Genomic DNA, 21143 nt, shown 5'->3' on the forward strand with positions numbered 1-21143 from the left:
CCCGCTTTCCTAAACAGCCTAATGAAGTAAAGCCTTTGCTGGGCTTTTGTCACTGTGGCTGTGGTGTTGAGACATCAGCTCAGGTCCGATGTAACCTGCACTCCCAAGAATCTATGGCTGTCAGCCCTCCCTACCTCGGTCCCTTTAATGATGAGAGGCTGTAATGGGGGAGGGTTCTTCCTGAAGTCCAATATGATTTATTTAGGTTTGTCTGTATTGAGGATGAGGTTGTTTTTGTCTACCCGAGTCCTGTAGCATGACTCGTTCCCCTCCTGGATGAGCACCAATATAGCAGTGTCATCAACATATTTAGTAATGATGGTGTTGTGCTGGGTGAAGACACAGTCATAAGTGTACAGGGCAAAAAGGGTTTAGGGCTGAGGCAACAGCCCTGCAGTGATCCTGTGGTGACTGTGAGTTCAGCAGACACCCACCTGTAGTCTGTCAGGAAGTCCAAGACCCAGTTACACGTGGGAGTTGGAATGGCGAGGTCTGTCAGCTTCTCTATCAGTTTCCCCAGGCAGATGGTATTGAAGGCCGAACTGTAGTACAGGAAGAGCATTCTGGCAAATGTTCTGCTGCTTTCTAGGTGTTGCAGAGTTGGTGTAGGACTAATGCTTTCGCATCATTCACTGATTGATTAGGGCGGTAGGCAAACTGGAGGGGGTTGACAGTATCTGGGACCATGCTGTTGATGTGCTTAAGAACCAGTTTTTCTAGGCACTTCGTAGTGATAGATGTTAGTGCCACTGGCCTGTAGTCTTGAACGGTGGATGCACCTGGACTTTTGGGAACTGGTATGATGACGATGCTGGATTTGAAAATACGGGGAACTACTGCCTGGGATAATGACAGGTTGAAGATGTCAGTATACAGGTATACTCCTGCTAGTTGCTGGTGAAGATTCTCAGTCATTCAGGACATGATGAATTCAAAAAGCGTTCAATACAAAAACAACTGGACTTTATTTGTAACAGAAGACGTTTCGCTCCTCATCCGAGGAGCTTTCTCAATTCAAAGAGCAGAGAGTGAGAGATACAGGTTATAAGCCTTAGTGAGATAAGACACACACACATAAGACACACACACACATATATGTAGATTGGCAGTTCACACCTAAAAACCTAAACAGTAGGTCTTTTGTTCCTCTAATTCACAGTCGAGGCCCTTCTGTTCCCATCAGGTGTGAAAACTGGCTGGGGATCTGTTTTAAAGTTGCATTATATGTTTTTGAAAGTGGAAATCTGAGGCCTCCTCCTCTGTTAAGAGACGGCTTTTCTCTTTTTACATAAATTGCTTCCTTCACCCCCCTCTCAAACCATCTGTGTTCTCGGTCCAAAATGTGCACATCCTCAAAAGAGTGTCCCTTATCTGTGAGGTGGAGGTGAACAGCTGAGTCTTGTCCTGTGGAGCTGGCTCTCCTGTGTTGAGCCATGCGTCTGTGAAGAGGCTGTTTAGTTTCTCCAATGTAGAGGTCTGGACAGTCCTCGCTGCACTGGACCGCATACACTACACCACTCTGTTTGTGTAAGGGAGTTTTGTCCTTAGGGTGGACCAGCCTCTGTCTGAGAGTCCTGCTGGGTTTGAAATGTACTGGGATGTTGTGTTTGTTGAAGATCCTTCTGAATTTCTCTGATACTCCAGCAACATAAGGGATGACAATGTTTTTACGTCTGTTGTTCTCCTTTTTCTGTTTATTGGTGTGTTTTGTAGATTTCCTCGCTGACTTGACAAAAGCCCAGTTAGGATATCCACATGTTTGAAGAGCTTCTTGAACGTGTTTCAGTTCCTTTTCCTTCCCTTCTGTCTTTGTGGGGACGCATTCGGCCAGATGATGTAAAGTTCTGATGACAGAGAGTTTGTGTTCCAGTGGATGGTGGGAGTCAAACAGAAGATACTGATCTGTGTGGGTTGGTTTCCTGTACACTTCAATGTTGAGGCTGTCCTCTCTCTCCATCTGAACCAAACAGTCCAAAAAAGGCAGCTTGTTGTCGTTTGCATCCTCTCTGGTGAACTTGATGTTGTTATCGACCGAGTTAATGTGTCTGGTGAATGCTTCTATTTCCTTGGCTTGGATTTTGACCCAGGTGTCATCCACATAACGGAACCAATGGCTTGGCGTTGTTCCCTCATAGGAGTTTAGGGCTCTCTGTTCCACTTCCTCCATGTAGAGATTGGCAACAATGGGTGACACTGGAGATCCCATGGCACAGCCGTGCTTCTGTCTGTAAAAACTGTCATTGAACTTGAAATAAGTGGTGGAGAGGCAGAGGTCCAACAGGGTGCAGATCTGGTCCGGGGTGAAGTTGGTCCTGTTGATTAAGTCCTTGTCTTGTAGGAGTTGTTTTCTGACGGTTTCTACTGCTTCAGAGATGGGTATGCATGTGAAAAGAGAAGTCACATCATACGATACAAGGGTTTCTCCTGGGGTTAGTTTCAAGTGTTGAACTTTGTTAGCAAAATCAATGGAGTTCTTTATGTGATGAGGTGTGTTTCCAACAAGAGGAGCTAAAATACCAGCCAGATGTTTAACAATATTGTATGTCACAGAGTTCATGCTGCTGACGATGGGTCTGAGCGGTGTTCCTTCTTTGTGTATTTTTGGGAGTCCATAAAGACAGGGAGTGGCTTCCCCTGGGTACAATCTATAATACAAAGATCGATTGATTGTTTTCTCCTTTTCAAGTTTTTGCAGGTAATCTGTGACTTTCTTTTTGTAGGCACTGGTTGGGTCCCTCTTCAGGGTCTCGTAGGTGTTACGGTGTTACTCCTGCTAGTTGTTCCCCACAGGCCTTCAGAACTCTGGAAAGAACTCCATTAGATATCCCAGCCTTGTGGGGGTTCAACTTCTTCAGAGCTTTCAGGACCTGTGTGTGTCACCTAGAAGGCAGTATCCATGGGGTCACAGGGGGCCCTTGAAGGTGTGTCTGTGTTCAACCTGTCGGACCTGGCTTATAGGTTTTAAGGCTGTCTGGAAGGGCGGCATCTCGGGGATCTGTGGTTGTCACAGTTCTCCTGTAGTTTGTGGCAATTGAATTACCTGCCACATGATGTGCATGTTTTGGTTGAGGTTCAAGCTTTTCTGAGTGAGCCCTTTTTACTGATGAACTTCTGCAGCTCGTACCGGGCTCTCTCGTACTCCTCTTGGTCTCTTGAATTGAAGGCCTCCCTCCACTTCCTGATTAAATTAATTAACAACAGTGAAGTCTTTGACTCAATTATTCAATGGCATTTTTTGAGAGTGAGAAAACGTCTGAGGAATTGAGAAAGAAGAGTAGAAGAGAGGGAGAAATGTGCGGGTGCTATTTTAAAAAAATAAAAACATGGGTGATAGTGTAGCAACTACAGGGGAATTAAGTTGATGAACCACGTTGAAGATCTGGGAGAGAGATAACTTAGACGAGAGGCGACCGTGAGCAGCAGTATGGTTTCATGCCCAGAAAGAGCACCACAGATGCCATCTTTGGTTTGAGGATGCTGATGGAAAAGTACAGAGAAGGTCAGAAAGAACTACAGTCTTTGTGTATTTAGAAAAAGGAGGAAACAGGGTGCTGAGGGAGGAGGTGTGGTACTGCACAAGGAAATCTAGAGTGGCAGAGAAGTATGTTAGACTGGTACAGGACATGTATGAGGACAGCAGGATAGTGGTGAGATGTTTTGTAGTTGTGACAGATAGCATCAAGGTGGAGGTGGTTTTGCATCAAGGATCGGCTCTGAGCCCCTTCTTGTTTGCTCTGGTGATGGACCAACTAACAGATGAGGTCAGGCAGGAATCCTCGTGGACTATGCTTGCAGATGACATTGTGATCTGTGGTGGAAACAGGAAACAGGTGGAGGAGAACTTAAGAGAGGTAGAAGTATGTACTTGAAAGAAGAAGAATGAAAGTTAGCTGTAGTAAGACAGAATACATGTGTGTGATAAGAGGGAGGCTGGTGGAACAGTGAGGCTACGAGGAGCAGAGGTCACAAAGGTGCAGGACTTCAAGTACTTGGGGTCCACTGTCCAGGAAAATGAAGACTATGGTAAAGAGGTGAAAAAGAAAATCCAGGCAGGATGGCATGGATCGAGAAAAGTTTCAGGACTGAATTGTGACCAAAAGGTGGCAGCAAAGGTCAAAGGAAATGACAAGAAACGTCCAGAAGACATGACTTAACTTTTTTTGATTTATTTACCTGGATGATTGAGCATACTTGTTTTTTTTCCTTCATCACAGGTTTACAAGACAGTGGTGAGACCAGCTATGTTGTTTGGTCTGGAGACAGTGGCACTGACAAAAAGACAGAAGGAACTGGAAGTGGCAGAAATTAAGATGTTGGGGTTCTCCTCAAGAGTGACAAGGATGGATAAGATTAGGAATGAGATCATCAGAGGTACAGCCCAGGTTGAACAACTGGGAGATAAAGTTAGAGAGGCCTGACTGAGATGGTTTGGACATGTCCAGAGGAGGGACAGTGGGGGGTTCTGGAGCAAAACAAGCAATATAAAGAAAGTCTATCCAACATTTATATAGGAAAAATTATGCATTTATGCTTTTCAAAAAAAAGTCAAATATATAATTAAGTTTGATCAAGTATTTTAGCACCTATAAAATATTCCCAAAGAGTCATTAGTTGAAAACTTGACGGTAATCAGCTGAAGGATGATGCACCTTTCAGGTCGTGTCAGCTCTTTATTGGACTTGCTCCAGGTTCTTTAAAAAACAGTGACTTTAGACACTGCTAACTTTTCATTTTTAGGTCTTAAAGTGAAAAAGCAGCCAACAATTAATGAAAAGCCACCTACTGAAGGACTATTACTCAAAACCATTTTAAATTTACAAGAAAGTCTGGCTGCTTGGAAGCAAAGTATAAAGATAATACTGATAAAGTACTATAGTTTCTTTATGAATTGGTTCAAAGTTAATCGCATTCTATTATTCTTAGGTAAAATCGTAGTTTGTAGTTAGCATGACACCCAAGTTTTACAATACTGCATTATCACAGTGTCGCACACAACATAAAAATGTACGTTTAATTATATTTCAACAGTGTTAATGGATCACTTTAATGATCAAATCTGACAACAAAGTCCATGCTCAATAATCCAGGAATACAATCCAACATTTTTCAGTCAGGTCATCTGGACAGTTTCTTTTTTTTGTGCTGAAACGTTTCACCTTCCTGACACGACAGTTGACGAGGAAGACGGTCGGCAACGGAGAAGGGGGCGTGCCAAAGAGACCATCTTAGCACCAACATAACTGGTTTGTTCCACTTTGGAGTAAGCTGTTGGGGGAAGAATCAGTTTTGTGTTGTGTGTTTCCTTGACTGATGAAGCCTTCTGGATGGAAGGCGAAACGTTTCAGCACAAAAAAAAAAAAGAAACTGTCCAGATGACCTGACTGAAAATTGTTGGATCAAATCTGACATTAATTTTTGAGTAATTTCCACAGACAGGGGGGATTGAAGTAAAGAGCAGAAGAATGTATTTCTGTTCCCCTCAAGGAGATGCATGCAAGTTTCTTATCACCACCAAATATGTCTGAGTGTGCGTGTGGCAAGTAGGGAAAAAACAGATCTGTGGCAATGCCTAAAAAAGGTTTAAAGGATCTGTGTACTTTTGAGAAGATTTGGGTTTTTGGATCCTTGCTTCAAGAAACTGTTCATGTCCATTATTTGTGCTCAATAAACCCTGATTTTTGCAATCAAGGATCCAGTGTCATCTATTTTTTACTTAATGACCACCTGCTGAATAGAGGCTGAGCTAACTTTTTTAAGTTTATTGAAAAGAGATAATGCACCGTACCATTATACTCATCAGTAAACAAATGAGTTGCGCAGTGAAATTAGCCTAATTTAATTTTTAATCTTATTAACTTGACCAAAGCTCATGATCAATAATCCAGGGAAAAAAAAATTCCAACAATAAATCAGTCAGGCCATCTGGACATTTTTTTTTTTTTTTCCGAGACGCTTCATCCTTCATCAGTCCGAGGAGCCACAAACAAAATAGTCCCCTGGATTATTGAGCATGAACTTTGATGTTCTGAACCACTTTGGCTGAGGCTGCCTCAGAGGAGTTGACAGGGGAGAGGGCAGGCCCCAGAAACCATCTTTTCACCAGCAAACTGATTTTTTTCCATTATAGGAGTTGGTGCTTGTGGGACTGACTTTGTTTGTGGCTACTCAATTTGATGAAGTCCTTTCGAGGATGAAACGTCTCAGCAAAAAATAAATAAATGAAAGAAACCATCCAGATGACCTGACAGAAGATTGTTGGACTTATCTTATTTCTTAGAACACCGATGCAGATTACCCATCTGTTGCATATCGTTAATGACTTTGGTCAAAATGTTAACAGTAAATAATGGTTACAAAAATTTAGAAAAATTTTAAAGACCAGCACTTTTGTGCTAAAATTTGTTTCCCTGCCCTTTACTTAAAACGCAGGAGAGCTCAGTATATGAAGGGGTGGCGTTGATTAACCCAAATACAAAACACCTGGAGAGTAATTAATTATGTGCACAGGGTAGGTGCAGATCCCTACAAGAAGGCAGGGGAGCATTAGTGTCCTGCTGCACCTTCACGGTCAGCTCCTAGTGTCCTGCTATTCTGAGTATCCCTACGAGTTGTGTGTAGTATCGCTGCCAAGTCAGCATTATACGTTTGTTCTTTTCCTTTTTGTAAATAAACACATTTTTTATGATTTTGCTGGAGCTCTGCTTGCGTTTGGGTTTCAGAGATTTAGTTTCTTTGTCGTCATTCACGCCACATGTGGTGTGAATGAAATTATGAACACAGGGTCCCAGTTACATCCAACAATAAAATGTAAAAGAAAAACGGCAACAAGATATGAACTAAGAAAAACTAAAAATATGCTAAGCACTAGCGTAAAAACAACAAAAACAATACGTCGAACAGCAGCACGAACGTTAGTCTGTGTGTGCAGATGAGCATGAATGAACACAGCAACATGAAACAGATCAGCAGCAACATTAAAACAGATCAGCAGCAACATTGAAACAGATCAGCAGCAACATGAAACAGATCAGCAGCAACATGATGTGATTTTTCACAGTGATTATTCTGGTTAGAGATTCATGAGTTTAACAGCCTCAGGGTAGAAGCTGTTCCTCGGTCTAGTGGTTCTACACTTAATGCTCCTCAACCTCCTTCCTGAGGGGAGTGGGGCAAAAAGTGTGTGTGCTGGGTGAGAAGCGTGTTTCACCCAGCACCGATCGTAACACTTCTTTTCTAACCTAATCTGATTAATTTAGTGACAGCTCTTCAGTGTATGGGCTGTTAAACCTTTGACCAACCTGTCAGTAACAATACATTTTATTCAGGCATTTAACTGTTTGTTTTGTTCAGAAAGTGATCAAATCTATTTTTATTCCTCTAAGTTTGCACATTCTCAATGAAATGTCACCTTTAAATTTTAGAACACAAAAAGTTACATGACATGGTCATCTAAATCATATAAAATTTAGAAATCATATAATTTACTGTAAATATACGTGGATATTACTTGGAACAAACTGCTGAAATAACATTCAGTTTTCTTTCACAACATTTCTTAAAACAGTTCCTGTGCATTTATTGACATATGAAGGCAATTACTATACCAGATTATCATCTGATAAGAACTTGCTTTCTAATGTAGCATAATGTTCCACACTGTAAGAACTTTGGGTTAGAGTAAAATGCAAAAATTATGAACATGCTGGACTTGTAATGTTAGACACACATTTATAAACTTAACATTGAATTAAATAATAAAACTACAGCCTTAAAGCACTTCTGAATTTCTTTCAGATAACAACAATCTAGTAACATGGCAAGGTAGTAATCTGTTTCAGCTACAGTAATACCACTCACACTGATGTCAGTGTAGAGATGAATGTTGTGAGACACCAGTGTCTTTAAAGCTGCAGAGTCTATTGCATTATCCAGAGCAGAGAGTTCATCTGACTCCAGGTTTAAAGTCTGATGACTTCAGGTTTCTCTTCCAGATGGAGGGGATCTGTATCACACACAAAATAAATTATCTTTAAATACACATTTCTCTGGCATCAATAAAGTACTCTGCACAACAACTAAAAGAACTTATTCGGGCTGAAGACTTAGCTCAGTATATGAAACTACTCTGTACTGATAAATGTATGTGTGTGTGCTTTAAACGATTCACAAACTGCATGAAGATGTGTGAGTTTATATTACCGGTGGGAGAAGTGAAGGCTCTAGATGCCTTCCCAAAAATGATAAGAGTCGTCTCCAGATGAGCCCGCTGCCCAAGAACATGAAGCCAGTTACCAGCCAGAAAGCCCGAGGGTCCTGTGGCAAACACAGACATGCCAGTATAGGTGGAGGTAACCAACACTCTCATTGGGTTGTGTTAGCAGCAAAATGTCTCACGTCTTCAAAAGCTGTTGTTAAATTCATTCCAAAGGCGACTCCTATGAGCCCAAACAGAGTGAGAGAGAAGGAGCCCATCGTCAGCTGCAGGTTCAGACGCATCATCACGTTACGATGGCTGCAGGAAACCAGACAGCAGAGACAGGACCAGCATGTGACTTTACTTCAAAGGAACTTGAAACGTTTTCACTCACGGTGTTTCAAGTGTAAAAAGGACAGTAATCAACATTAGAGCAGTATTAGTACCAAACAAACTTCTGCAACAGTTTTAATAATTCAGTCGGCTGTTTTTAATCATGTTAAAATGTCTAAAACCAATTACCTTTGCACATTTGGAGTGTATATATGCAGTGCAGTGAGTGTGTACCTGTCCAGATTAATAAAGATGACGCTCTCCGAGTCGTCTATCAGTCCCTTCAGCTCTCTGGCTTTGTTTGCCAGCTCCTCGGCCTGCACGCAGCAGTAATCATACAGTCAGAGTAAAACAACATTTGAAAATGCGACTTTATTTTAGGCTTAAACACAGGAGCAGCGTGTGGAAAAATTAGGAACCACCCCATATTTCAATATTAGGTTCAAGTCTTTCACATCACTGTGGAGAACTTTGGACCCACTCCTCTTTACAACAATGCTTCAGCTCCTTCAGGTTTGTGGAAAATGTTAAGCACAGTTCCCTCAAGTTGTGCCATGAAGCATTTCATTCAGTTCAAATGGTCTGGACTTTGACTGACACATTGCAAGCTCTTGATTTATATTTTGTATTCATTATGTTGGATGTTCTGAACATTGTTCTGTTGGATAACACGTCAGCCCGATTTCAGCTGTTGGACAGATGACCTCCTGTTTGACTCTGAAATACTTTGATATACAGAAGAGTTCAAAGTCAAATCTATGACTGCGAGGTAACTTGGTCCTGAGGCTGCTATCTATCGCCCTCAACCACCACGCTTAACGAGTACGATGCGTTTGTGCTGAATAAGCTTGGCACTACAGCCAAACACCTCTAGATTTAACCAAAAGACATTGTTTCAGAACATGGTTTGTTCTTATGTAACTTTAAAACTCGTCATGCTGCCATTTTTAACAAGGAAACAGACTTTTTGTGATAATCCTTCCAGACTAGCCATACTTGTTCAGTCGTCTTCTTAAATCCATTTTAATGAATTTTACCACTGAATATTTTGAGTCCTATACAGTTCAAGTTATTGCTCTTCTGATTTTTGACAGTTTTCTGAGCACTGAATTGTCTGACCCAGAAAAACTAGTAACTGTCTTAAATATGCCAACATTTTTCAGTCAGGTCATTTGGACACTTTCTTTTTTTTGTGCTGAAATGTTTCACCTTCGATCCAGAAGGCTTCATCAGTCAAGGAAACACACAACAAAACTGATTCTTCCCCCAACATCTTACTCCAAAGTGGAACAAACCAGTTCTGTTGGTGCTAAGATGGTGTCTTTGGCACGCCCCCTCCTCCATTGCCGGCCCTCTTCCTTGTTGATGTCGTGTCAAACTGGTTGAAAACAACAAAGTCCATGCTCAATAATCCAGGTATACAATCCAACATCTTTCAGTCAGGTCATCTGGACAGCATGGACTGATGAAGCCTTCCGGATCGAAGGTGAAACGTTTCAGCACAAAAAAAGAAACTGTCCAGATGACCTGACTGAAAGATGTTGTATACCTCGATTATTGAGCATGGACTTTGTTGTCTTAAATATGTTTTACTTGTGAATACTTGTTCTCACTGTAACCAGAAATTTGTATCAGTTCCAGATTAAGCAGCATTGTGTTTCTGAGATCAGTGTTCTTGCTTTCTCAACATTTTGTTCAGTAAATGAAGGACAGAAATGGCTCTTTTGATTTAAAAGGTTGCAGACCTCTGCTCTGGAGCATACAGTTGTGTGGGAACAAAATGTTGAGAAAGCAAGAACACTGATCTCAGAAACACAATGCTGCTTAATCTGGAACTGATACAAATTTCTGGTTACAGTGAGAACAAGTATTCACAAGTAAAACATATTTAAGACAACAAAGTCCATGCTCAATAATCGAGGTATACAACATCTTTCAGTCAGGTCATCTGGACAGTTTCTTTTTTTGTGCTGAAACGTTTCACCTTCGATCCGGAAGGCTTCATCAGTCCATGCTGTCCAGATGACCTGACTGAAAGATGTTGGATTGTATACCTGGATTATTGAGCATGGACTTTGTTGTTTTCAACCAGTTTGACACGACATCAACAAGGAAGAGGGCCGGCAATGGAGGAGGGGGCGTGCCAAAGACACCATCTTAGCACCAACAGAACTGGTTTGTTCCACTTTGGAGTAAGATGTTGGGGGAAGAATCAGTTTTGTTGTGTGTTTCCTTGACTGATGAAGCCTTCTGGATCGAAGGTGAAACATTTCAGCACAAAAAAAAGAAAGTGTCCAAATGACCTGACTGAAAAATGTTGGCATATTTAAGACAGTTACTAGTTTTTCTGGGTCAGACAATTCAGTGCTCAGAAAACTGTCAAAAATCAGAAGAGCAATAACTTGAACTGTATAGGACTCAAAATATTCAGTGGTAAAATTCATTAAAATGGATTTAAGAAGACGACTGAACAAGTATGGCTAGTCTGGAAGGATTATCACAAAAAGTCTGTTTCCTTGTTAAAAATGGCAGCATGACGAGTTTTAAAGTTACATAAGAACAAACCATGTTCTGAAACAATGTCTTTTGGTTAAATCTAGAGGTGTTTGGCTGTAGTGCCAAGCTTATTCAGCACAAACGCATCGTACTCGTTAAGCGTGGTGGTTGAGGGCGATAGATAGCAGCCTCAGGACCAAGTTACCTCGCAGTCATAGATTTGACTTTGAACTCTTCTGTATATCAAAGTATTTCAGAGTCAAACAGGAGGTCATCTGTCCAACAGCTGAAATCGGGCTGACGTGTTATCCAACAGAACAATGTTCAGAACATCCAACATAATGAATACAAAATATAAATCAAGAGCTTGCAATGTGTCAGTCAAAGTCCAGACCATTTGAACTGAATGAAATGCTTCATGGCACAACTTGAGGGAACTGTGCTTAACATTTTCCACAAACCTGAAGGAGCTGAAGCATTGTTGTAAAGAGGAGTGGGTCCAAAGTTCTCCACAGTGATGTGAAAGACTTGAACCTAATATTGAAATATGGGGTGGTTCCTAATTTTTCCACACGCTGCTCCTGTGTTTAAGCCTAAAATAAAGTCGCATTTTCAAATGTTGTTTTACTCTGACTGTATGATTACTGCTGCGTGCAGGCCGAGGAGCTGGCAAACAAAGCCAGAGAGCTGAAGGGACTGATAGACGACTCGGAGAGCGTCATCTTTATTAATCTGGACAGGTACACACTCACTGCACTGCATATATACACTCCAAATGTGCAAAGGTAATTGGTTTTAGACATTTTAACATGATTAAAAACAGCCGACTGAATTATTAAAACTGTTGCAGAAGTTTGTTTGGTACTAATACTGCTCTAATGTTGATTACTGTCCTTTTTACACTTGAAACACCGTGAGTGAAAACGTTTCAAGTTCCTTTGAAGTAAAGTCACATGCTGGTCCTGTCTCTGCTGTCTGGTTTCCTGCAGCCATCGTAACGTGATGATGCGTCTGAACCTGCAGCTGACGATGGGCTCCTTCTCTCTCACTCTGTTTGGGCTCATAGGAGTCGCCTTTGGAATGAATTTAACAACAGCTTTTGAAGACGTGAGACATTTTGCTGCTAACACAACCCAATGAGAGTGTTGGTTACCTCCACCTATACTGGCATGTCTGTGTTTGCCACAGGACCCTCGGGCTTTCTGGCTGGTAACTGGCTTCATGTTCTTGGGCAGCGGGCTCATCTGGAGACGACTCTTATCATTTTTGGGAAGGCATCTAGAGCCTTCACTTCTCCCACCGGTAATATAAACTCACACATCTTCATGCAGTTTGTGAATCGTTTAAAGCACACACACATACATTTATCAGTACAGAGTAGTTTCATATACTGAGCTAAGTCTTCAGCCCGAATAAGTTCTTTTAGTTGTTGTGCAGAGTACTTTATTGATGCCAGAGAAATGTGTATTTAAAGATAATTTATTTTGTGTGTGATACAGATCCCCTCCATCTGGAAGAGAAACCTGAAGTCATCAGACTTTAAACCTGGAGTCAGATGAACTCTCTGCTCTGGATAATGCAATAGACTCTGCAGCTTTAAAGACACTGGTGTCTCACAACATTCATCTCTACACTGACATCAGTGTGAGTGGTATTACTGTAGCTGAAACAGATTACTACCTTGCCATGTTACTAGATTGTTGTTATCTGAAAGAAATTCAGAAGTGCTTTAAGGCTGTAGTTTTATTATTTAATTCAATGTTAAGTTTATAAATGTGTGTCTAACATTACAAGTCCAGCATGTTCATAATTTTTGCATTTTACTCTAACCCAAAGTTCTTACAGTGTGGAACATTATGCTACATTAGAAAGCAAGTTCTTATCAGATGATAATCTGGTATAGTAATTGCCTTCATATGTCAATAAATGCACAGGAACTGTTTTAAGAAATGTTGTGAAAGAAAACTGAATGTTATTTCAGCAGTTTGTTCCAAGTAATATCCACGTATATTTACAGTAAATTATATGATTTCTAAATTTTATATGATTTAGATGACCATGTCATGTAACTTTTTGTGTTCTAAAATTTAAAGGTGACATTTCATTGAGAATGTGCAAACTTAGAGGAATAAAAATAGATTTGATCACTTTCTGAACAAAACAAACAGTTAAATGCCTGAATAAAATGTATTGTTACTGACAGGTTGGTCAAAGGTTTAACAGCCCATACACTGAAGAGCTGTCACTAAATTAATCAGATTAGGTTAGAAAAGAAGTGTTACGATCGGTGCTGGGTGAAACACGCTTCTCACCCAGCACACACACTTTTTGCCCCACTCCCCTCAGGAAGGAGGTTGAGGAGCATTAAGTGTAGAACCACTAGACTGAAGAACAGCTTCTACCCTGAGGCTGTTAGACTCATGAATCTCTAACTAGAATAATCACTGTGAAAAACCATATCATGTTGCTGCTGATCTGTTTCATGTTGCTGCTGATCTGTTTCAATGTTGATGTGTTCATGCGTGCACATCTGCTCACAGACTCATGTTCATGTTTGTGCTGATGTTCAATGTTTTATGTTATGAGTGCTTAGTGTATATTTAGTTGATGTTTTTCTTAGTTCATATCTTAGATGTTATTACTGTTTTTCTTATACATTTTATTGTTGGATGTAACTGGGACCCCGTGTACATAATTTCGCTCCACCACATGTACCACATGAGGTGCGAATGACAATAAAGAAACTCTGACTCTGACTCTGAAAGGTGGTGTCTGATACTGTGTATGGAACATGACATTCTTGTGTGACGTTTGTTTTTACTCTTTCAAGATAAAAATAATAATAATTCATTTTCCCCTGTAGGTGAAGGTGGAAGCTGCTCAATGTCCCAGTAACAGTGGCCAAAACGAGATTGGACCCTGGTCCATTCTAATCACACCCAGAGGCTTTTCACTGAGCATCAAGTTAGCAGCACACTTGGGTGTAAGCCATCACAACCACATCACAGCTCAAAGTTGAAGATTTTAAAAGTACAAAACAAAGTGAAGTCAGCCTTGTTCGGACTAATTTAACGTTCTCCTGGTTAAATAAATCAAGGGATGAAAAGGTGACTTTGATGTGACAACCAGCTTGTGAGTAAATGAACAAATGACACTTGTTTCCCACAGGTCAGTGTAACTGCACTGGGAACCGTGAAGAAGCCAGCCCTGACTGCAGTGGTCACGGGACTCTCGTCTGTGGCCGATGTGAGTGCTATGAGCCTTATTTTGGACAACGCTGCCAGATAAACAGGGACTCCTTTTTGTTACATGAGGAAAGTTTGTGCCGCTTGGGCCCAAATGCCCCGGTGTGCAGCGGCAGGGGTCAGTGTGTGGTGCTTCTGTGAGTGCAACACACAGAAAAACCCAAATGAAGCACACAGTGGACAATACTGCGAGTGACTGTCCACTCCACAACAACAGGTACAGTGCTTCAGACAGCTGGTAGTTAGGCTTCAAAACTGTTTATCTTTATATTTTTAAGTATTTTCCAAAAAGAAATGATGTTAAAAATATTATAACTTTTACCCAACAGACTCTGTGGGGGCAATGGAATATGTGCGTGTGGAATATGTGTGTGTCATCCCGAATGGATCGGTGAGACCTGCAGCTGCAGCACAGACACCACTTCCTGCTTGGCAACAAGTCAGATGGTGTGTAATGGAAAAGGCATGTGTGTCTGTGGAACGTGCACATGGGAGCCACCGTGCAGCAGTCCAACCTGTGAGGACTGTCCAGTTTGACCCAGCTGCGTGTGCGGAGTGCCACGTGTTTGAGATGGGAGCTAAAATAAACACGTGAGGACAATTTATTTGAAACCTCCTAACATCTGTACAATTAAAAACCTTTAAGCATCAAAATACTGCGTGGTGACAATTTCTACAAAATGTATAGCTGATATAACATCCTTACAGTTCTAGAGCTGATTTTAAATTTCTGTTCACTGGCGGTTTGACTTTAATGTAAAGTTTTAATCTTTAAACTTCTTGGTGTGAAATTTTACATTTATAGCAGCACAAAAATATTATTTACTTGATTATCGACAGCTACTATGAAAGGCAGGGGATCGTGCAATGGCCTGTGAGTGCAGCTAAGCAGCATGAGCAAAGACAAAAAAGTTATAAGTTCAGTCAACTTTACAGATACTGAGCTAAAGTTTGATGTGGTGGAAGCTGAAAGTCATACCGTAATTTCCAGACTATTGAGTGCACCCGAATATAAGCCGTGTCCACTAAATTAAAAAAATAATCATTTGTACATACTGTACAGAGGCTGCACTTGTATATAAGTCAAGGTGTCCACCTTGTAACATGAAATATTCACAGAAAGATTTTTTTTAACTCTTAATTAAATATGTACCCGTAACGTACACAAATACAAACAGTAAATGTTTTTTTCCCTAAACAGTGTCTGTAACAAGGCCGGTAAAAATAAATAAATAAATACAGTAGCTTATCAGGAAAAGTCACTGATCACTGTGTTCTATGGCATGCCTTTTCGTCTCATAAATCTGAGACACCGCGACGGTCCACCTCTAAAATCTTCAATCTTGTTTTCGGTGGCCATTGTTTTGGCTTTCAGTCGGATCAGCACGGTGGAAACACCTCGCCCGTCTGCTCTCTGTGTTCACCCAGTCTTCAAGAATGTTTTCAAGTTTGGGCCATCTGATTTTTATTTTATTTTTTAACCTCTGAATGCTTTTGTTGTCTTTTTGCATTGATTCATTTCTTCACGCTGCCGTCTCCAACGTCTCACCATCGATTCATTGACGCCAGGCTTACGAGCAGCCAGATCGATCGCCTTTAACTTGAAAGCTGCATCATCTGCATTTCTCTGAGTTTTCCATGATAAGGGCATGTGCATGAAGCGCAAAATAACTGATCTAAAGAAATTAGTGTGAGTGCATTGATTTACGGTCATTTGAAGTTTCATTGGTCCATTGTGATCTGTTGGGTCATTTCTTTTTTTTAACCTTTATTTATACAGGTTACAGGTTATACAGTCCCACAAGGACCCACTCGCTGAGAGAGACGTGTATTGGGCAGCTATGTGAGCGCCCAGGTGTGCCGAGGCTAAATGTTTTGGAGGCATGAAGCTCATTAACCTGTCAAAAAAAAATAAAATCCATAAATTAGCGGCAGGGTTCAAAGCCTGTAAAAAAAAAAAAAAAAAAAGTAGCAGCTTATAGTCTGGAAATTACGGTATTCTAAGTACTGACTGATTCCACAAGAGCTTTGTTTAAAAGTTTAGCAATTAAGGCATTGGGGAAAGCACTTGAAGGGCTCCAATGCACTCCTAGACCGTTATTTAGTTTTATTTCTAATACAAACACTGATGTGGCCGTGCAGTCTGTTTTCATCAGCTGTGACCGTGCGTGTGGATACTTCACAGTGAAGATGATACAAACTAAACAAGAACTTCCAACAGAAACAGAGAATCGGTGTAAAATGAGAAGGCGTTATGACTGTTATTACACCGTCCCCCGTCTGCCCTCTGGAGGACAGTCAACTGTGGCTCGAGCTAAAGAATGCTGCTCTCTAGCAGGATTTAGTGTTTCAATACATAGAGATATACTTTGAATGTGATTTGGAGCATAAAATGTAATTTTCCTACAATAAAAATGCTGTGTTGTGTTTTTGGTGCCTTAAGGGAAACATTGTTTCAGTTTTTATCATTTGCATTGTGAGATGCCTTGATGTATTTAACTTATGATACTAACACTTGGTTTAAAAACAAACTTTACTGACACGCTGCATTAGTGAAAGTAGGCATTTCTATAGAACTATAGTCTATGGCTGATGGGGAATAAATCCATCAACATGTACTATATACTGACTTTGATTGCACTGATGGAACATTTTCTGATAAAAAGCCAGATGTTCCTCATTTATAATCAAGAAAAAAGGCAACATACGGCCATTCGGATGATGATGCAGTTGTTCCTCGTAGTGAGGCTGGTGTTGTGCTGGAAGCGAAGGTCTCTGGCCTGAAGACTCAGTTCCTGGCAAAGTTCGGTCTTTTTCTTTTCTGTATTCAAAAATATGAGGTAGAACTTAGGGAGACGTCAAATTCTTTTATATTTTATATATCTGGTTTCATATGACACAGGCCTCTATATTTACTGGCCTGTACATGTTTGATTTTACTGACATAATAAAATCATGCATGACTACAGACACATGATACAGCTAGTTCTTTCACATGACTCAAGTAAATAAGTGAATCCTGCTTATGGCTTGAAATAAAACCTTACATAAACACAATGAACACGTACCAAACGATGTCACGTTTCCCTCGGGGTCAAACTTCATCTGTCAAACACAAACAAAACGGATGTATGACATTTAGCAACTGTTGTCTGAACACACCAGCTTTAACGTATTTTTCTCCTCAGTGTGTAAGTTTTTTAACTTTGTGAGTTTCAACGGTCTGCAACGGTTTCTTCTATTACATTGTGCAACATAAACTGCGATAAGAGTTCAAAAAACAGAATCCGTAGAAACCTCACCACTAAAAAAATAGGAGACACACTGGAAACGGGAGCATCTGTCCCTCTTCTGCGGATTACGGACACTGTTGAAAGAAAAGACTGATGTCAAAAATAAATGCATAAAAACACAGTAAACCTAATAAAGTACTGTTTATTTATTCTTCAGCTGCCGAAATGCAGCATTAAGGTCTTCAACAAACATTCTAGAGTTATAAATTTACTAGAGCTTTACAACATTATTATGAAAAAAGGCGTGTCACACCTGCCCTAAAGCAAGACAACCAAATTAAACTTCTTATCAGAGATCCACTCACACCTAGGGACAATTTAGAGTTACCAATCAGTCTAACGTGCATGTTTTTAAGTCTGTGGGAGGAAACTGCAGTACCTGGAGAAAACCCACGCATGTAATCTTTAATTTCCAGACCGTCAGGAAGGTTTTTGGGGAAAAAAGTATTACATTTTCTTTGTTGCATTGCTTTGGACAGTGATGAGTCAACATTGTTCTGACATCAAACCTCCACTGACAACTAAAAACACCTCCGCCTACTTTCACCTTCAAATCTGCAAATAATCTCAAAGGTTCACAAACTTTTGAAACCAATTTACAAAAATAGTAAATAAGTCAAGTGCATTTAGCAGAATTTGGCTGTAACAAACCTTACTGAAAAGGCAGCGAGGATGGACTCATTTACTGCAATTGGAAATATCCTTCCTACCTGTTCGTCTGTCCATGCATGTTGTGAGCAGGATAACTTTAAAAATAAGTGAGGTACAGGCTTACATTTTGATGTATAGCTGCAGCTAGGCATAAAAAAGGTCCCTATTAAAATTGTATAGCCAATTCAAAGTTCAATACGACTACCTGCATACACGTATATAAACTAACCACCCCAATTATTTGAGGAAACTGTGCATTCCAGTTTTTGTGTTGCTTAAAAACATAGTTTCCTCTAATGATTGGGGTGGCCCTTCAGGTGGCCAAAGATTAATCTAGGGTGGCCAATGCCACGATTAGCCCCCCTATGGCTCTGCCAATGTACCTGGCGTGGATGAAATTGTTCATTCCATTTGCCAGGATCCATCACCCTGTGCTGCTTTGGACTACCAAAAAATATAATAAATTTAAAAAAAACTACCTCTATTTTTATACACAGTGCAACTCCTACCCATTTGAATATCTTGCATTGGCATATTTGCATTCTCTGTTCAATTCCAGACCAGAAAAACACTTGTTTTTGACACCGTCATTTGAAACATGGTGTGACATTAGTTATAAAAACTAGAAAAAGCATGCTTATGTTTTATTATATCCTAAAACTAAATATTTGGGGGGGAAATCGTGCTCTTAGTGCCAAGTATGAATCTATTTTTAATTCTTCTGTCTTACCTCCTGGCCAGGCTGCACCTCCTGGCAGCAGGATCTCCCTCCTCAGTCCTGCAGATTCAGATCTCTGCAGGCATCTGAACCCCGATGGGCTTCGACTGTGAAAGAAATGTGAGGGGACATCACTGTAGCTCCTGCTGAAGAATCCCACTTTACTTCTTCCAGGTGGACCAGTGCGTTTCAGCGGGTGAGCCACTGCGCATGCGCTGAAAGGGAAGAAGCTTCGAGTCCCTTGAAGCCTTGAAGGAACGGGGCACAGAGAGCTGAAAAGGCTCTTCGGGTGAAACTTTTCAACAAAAGTCGTCCTGGAGGAGTTCATACAACCAACCAGCAGCAGTCTGTGCAGTTTCACCTCCACGCCGACAAGACACGTAGCCTTTACACAGACTGCCATGTTCACCACAGCGGAGAGGTCATGAAAAATGTGGCACTGGCAGCATAAGTTCAGTCTCCGTAGAGAGCGAGCGAGAAAGAAAGAAAAAGTACAGGTGTGGGCTACAAGTTTAGACGAAGCATCTCATGAGTGGCCCGAGCTTACAAGCATCACAGCAGGTAGAGGTTCTAGTTATGACAAGTTGACTACAGTCTGGACGTGTCATTACTTTTTCTAACCTTTTCAAAAGTGCTCAGATACGTCCTCTTACTGTTTTAACATTTTTTGTAAACAAACGGATTCGTCGTAAGATTTACCGAAAATACGAGCGACGTAAATGATAACGCTTTTGGTAACCGATGGCTCCTACATCCAGACGCTGATTCGTTTTGAAAACGCATAGCTCTCCGGGTTAGCATAACAGAGAATGGGTCCGCTCAATTTTTACACCGGCTTAAAAAGTAGCGCGGTTTCCGCACAGTTCAGATCGTCGTTTCAAGTTGATGGATGTGTCCGAATGCCCTACTTTTCACATCACAGTCCCTGCTCCGTAGCACATTCCTCCAGCAGCATTTTCTTTCACTGAAGTGATAGACTCCTTCTGCTGAAACCACCTCCAGCCAGATCACGAGACAGTGCACCAACAAGGAGTGGAGCCACAGACTGTGTGGGACCATAATACACCGCGGTGACAAAGATCGTTTCTGAGGAAGTGTTTCACTCCGAATCAAGTTAAAACTCACATACTAAGTTTCCAACAGGATCGAGCGCATCCAGTTCCTCTCCCTGGTCCAGCTGAGTCATCAGTGGGGAAAACCTGCTTTTCACAGCAGCGTGGTAACAACAATAAGAGAATACGCAGGTTGTTCCAAGAAGGCATAATTTCTCGTCCATATATACCATACCATACCACTTTATTTATAAAGCACTTAAAACAGCTACAAAGCCAACCAAAGTGCTGTACAGACAAAACAACAGGTAACACAAATACAAAATGAGGTAAATCAGAATATAGACATAAAAACGATGCAGATAATGACGACAAACCAATGTGGAGCATACAGGATCAAAACACAGATCATCTGGTGTTGAAAGCTACTGAATAGTAGTGAGTTTTTAAACGGGACTTGAAAACCGAGAGGGAGGGGGCCTGTCTGACAAGCAGAGGTAACTCGTTCCAAAGTCTTGGTCCTGCTACAGAGAAGACCCTATCACCTCTGCGCTTAAGACGAGTTCCTGGAACTGTGAGGAGCAACTGGTCCGCTGACCTCAGGGAACGTGGTGGGACATACGGTTGTAGCAGATCAGAGAGATAGGGAAGGGCGACACTGTTCAGTGATTTGTAGGCATACATGAGTATGTTGAACTGGATTCGAAAGTGAACCGGTAACCAGTGCAGTGAAGCCAAAACTGGTGTAATGTGCTCTCTTTTGCCTGTACTGGTTAAAAATCGGGCTGCTGCATTCTGGACCAGTTGTAGTCGTGCAATGGAGGTTTGACTGATACCAAACAGGAGTGAATTGCAGTAATCAAGCCTAGATGTAATGAATGCATGTATTACTGTCTCCAGGTTCTTTTTGGACAATATGGGCTTCAGTTTAGACAGCCGCCTCAGTTGGAAGAAACATGATTTAACAATCGATTGTTAAGCTTCAGAGAAGGGTCCATTATCACCCCATATTAGTGACTCGTTGTTTTTCTGACAGGGTTAGAGCGGAGAGGTTGATGCAGTGGTTTGTGATCGTGTCGTTGGGAGGGAACAACATGACTTCAGACTTCTTTTCACTGAAACTTAAGAAGTTTAAAGCCATCCAGTCCCTGATGTCAGCCA

The 21143-nt window shown here is 41.1% G+C and overlaps 1 protein-coding gene and 1 long non-coding RNA gene across 2 annotated transcripts; one reads left to right on the plus strand and one right to left on the minus strand.

Moving 5' to 3' along the window:
* Positions 1-197: 197 nt before the first annotated feature.
* On the minus strand, positions 198-19333 carry LOC119410344. Its single transcript, XM_037677255.1, has 10 exons — positions 18943-19333; positions 17571-17635; positions 17337-17373; positions 16977-17089; positions 8762-8844; positions 8395-8512; positions 8200-8313; positions 659-840; positions 413-542; positions 198-329 (listed from the first exon to the last, which is right to left on the minus strand). Exons 1-10 carry the CDS (start codon positions 19331-19333, stop codon positions 198-200), a joined length of 1365 nt encoding a protein of 454 aa, XP_037533183.1.
* On the plus strand, positions 11716-12319 carry LOC119410155. Its single transcript, XR_005186824.1, has 3 exons — positions 11716-11763; positions 12013-12130; positions 12212-12319. It is a non-coding gene; the product is annotated as an uncharacterized LOC119410155 (long non-coding RNA).
* Positions 19334-21143: the final 1810 nt, after the last annotated feature.

Source organism: Nematolebias whitei, chromosome 5 (genome assembly GCF_014905685.2).
Source record: "Nematolebias whitei isolate Nwh7 chromosome 5, NemWhi1, whole genome shotgun sequence".
In the NCBI taxonomy this organism is placed as follows: domain Eukaryota; kingdom Metazoa; phylum Chordata; class Actinopteri; order Cyprinodontiformes; family Rivulidae; genus Nematolebias; species Nematolebias whitei.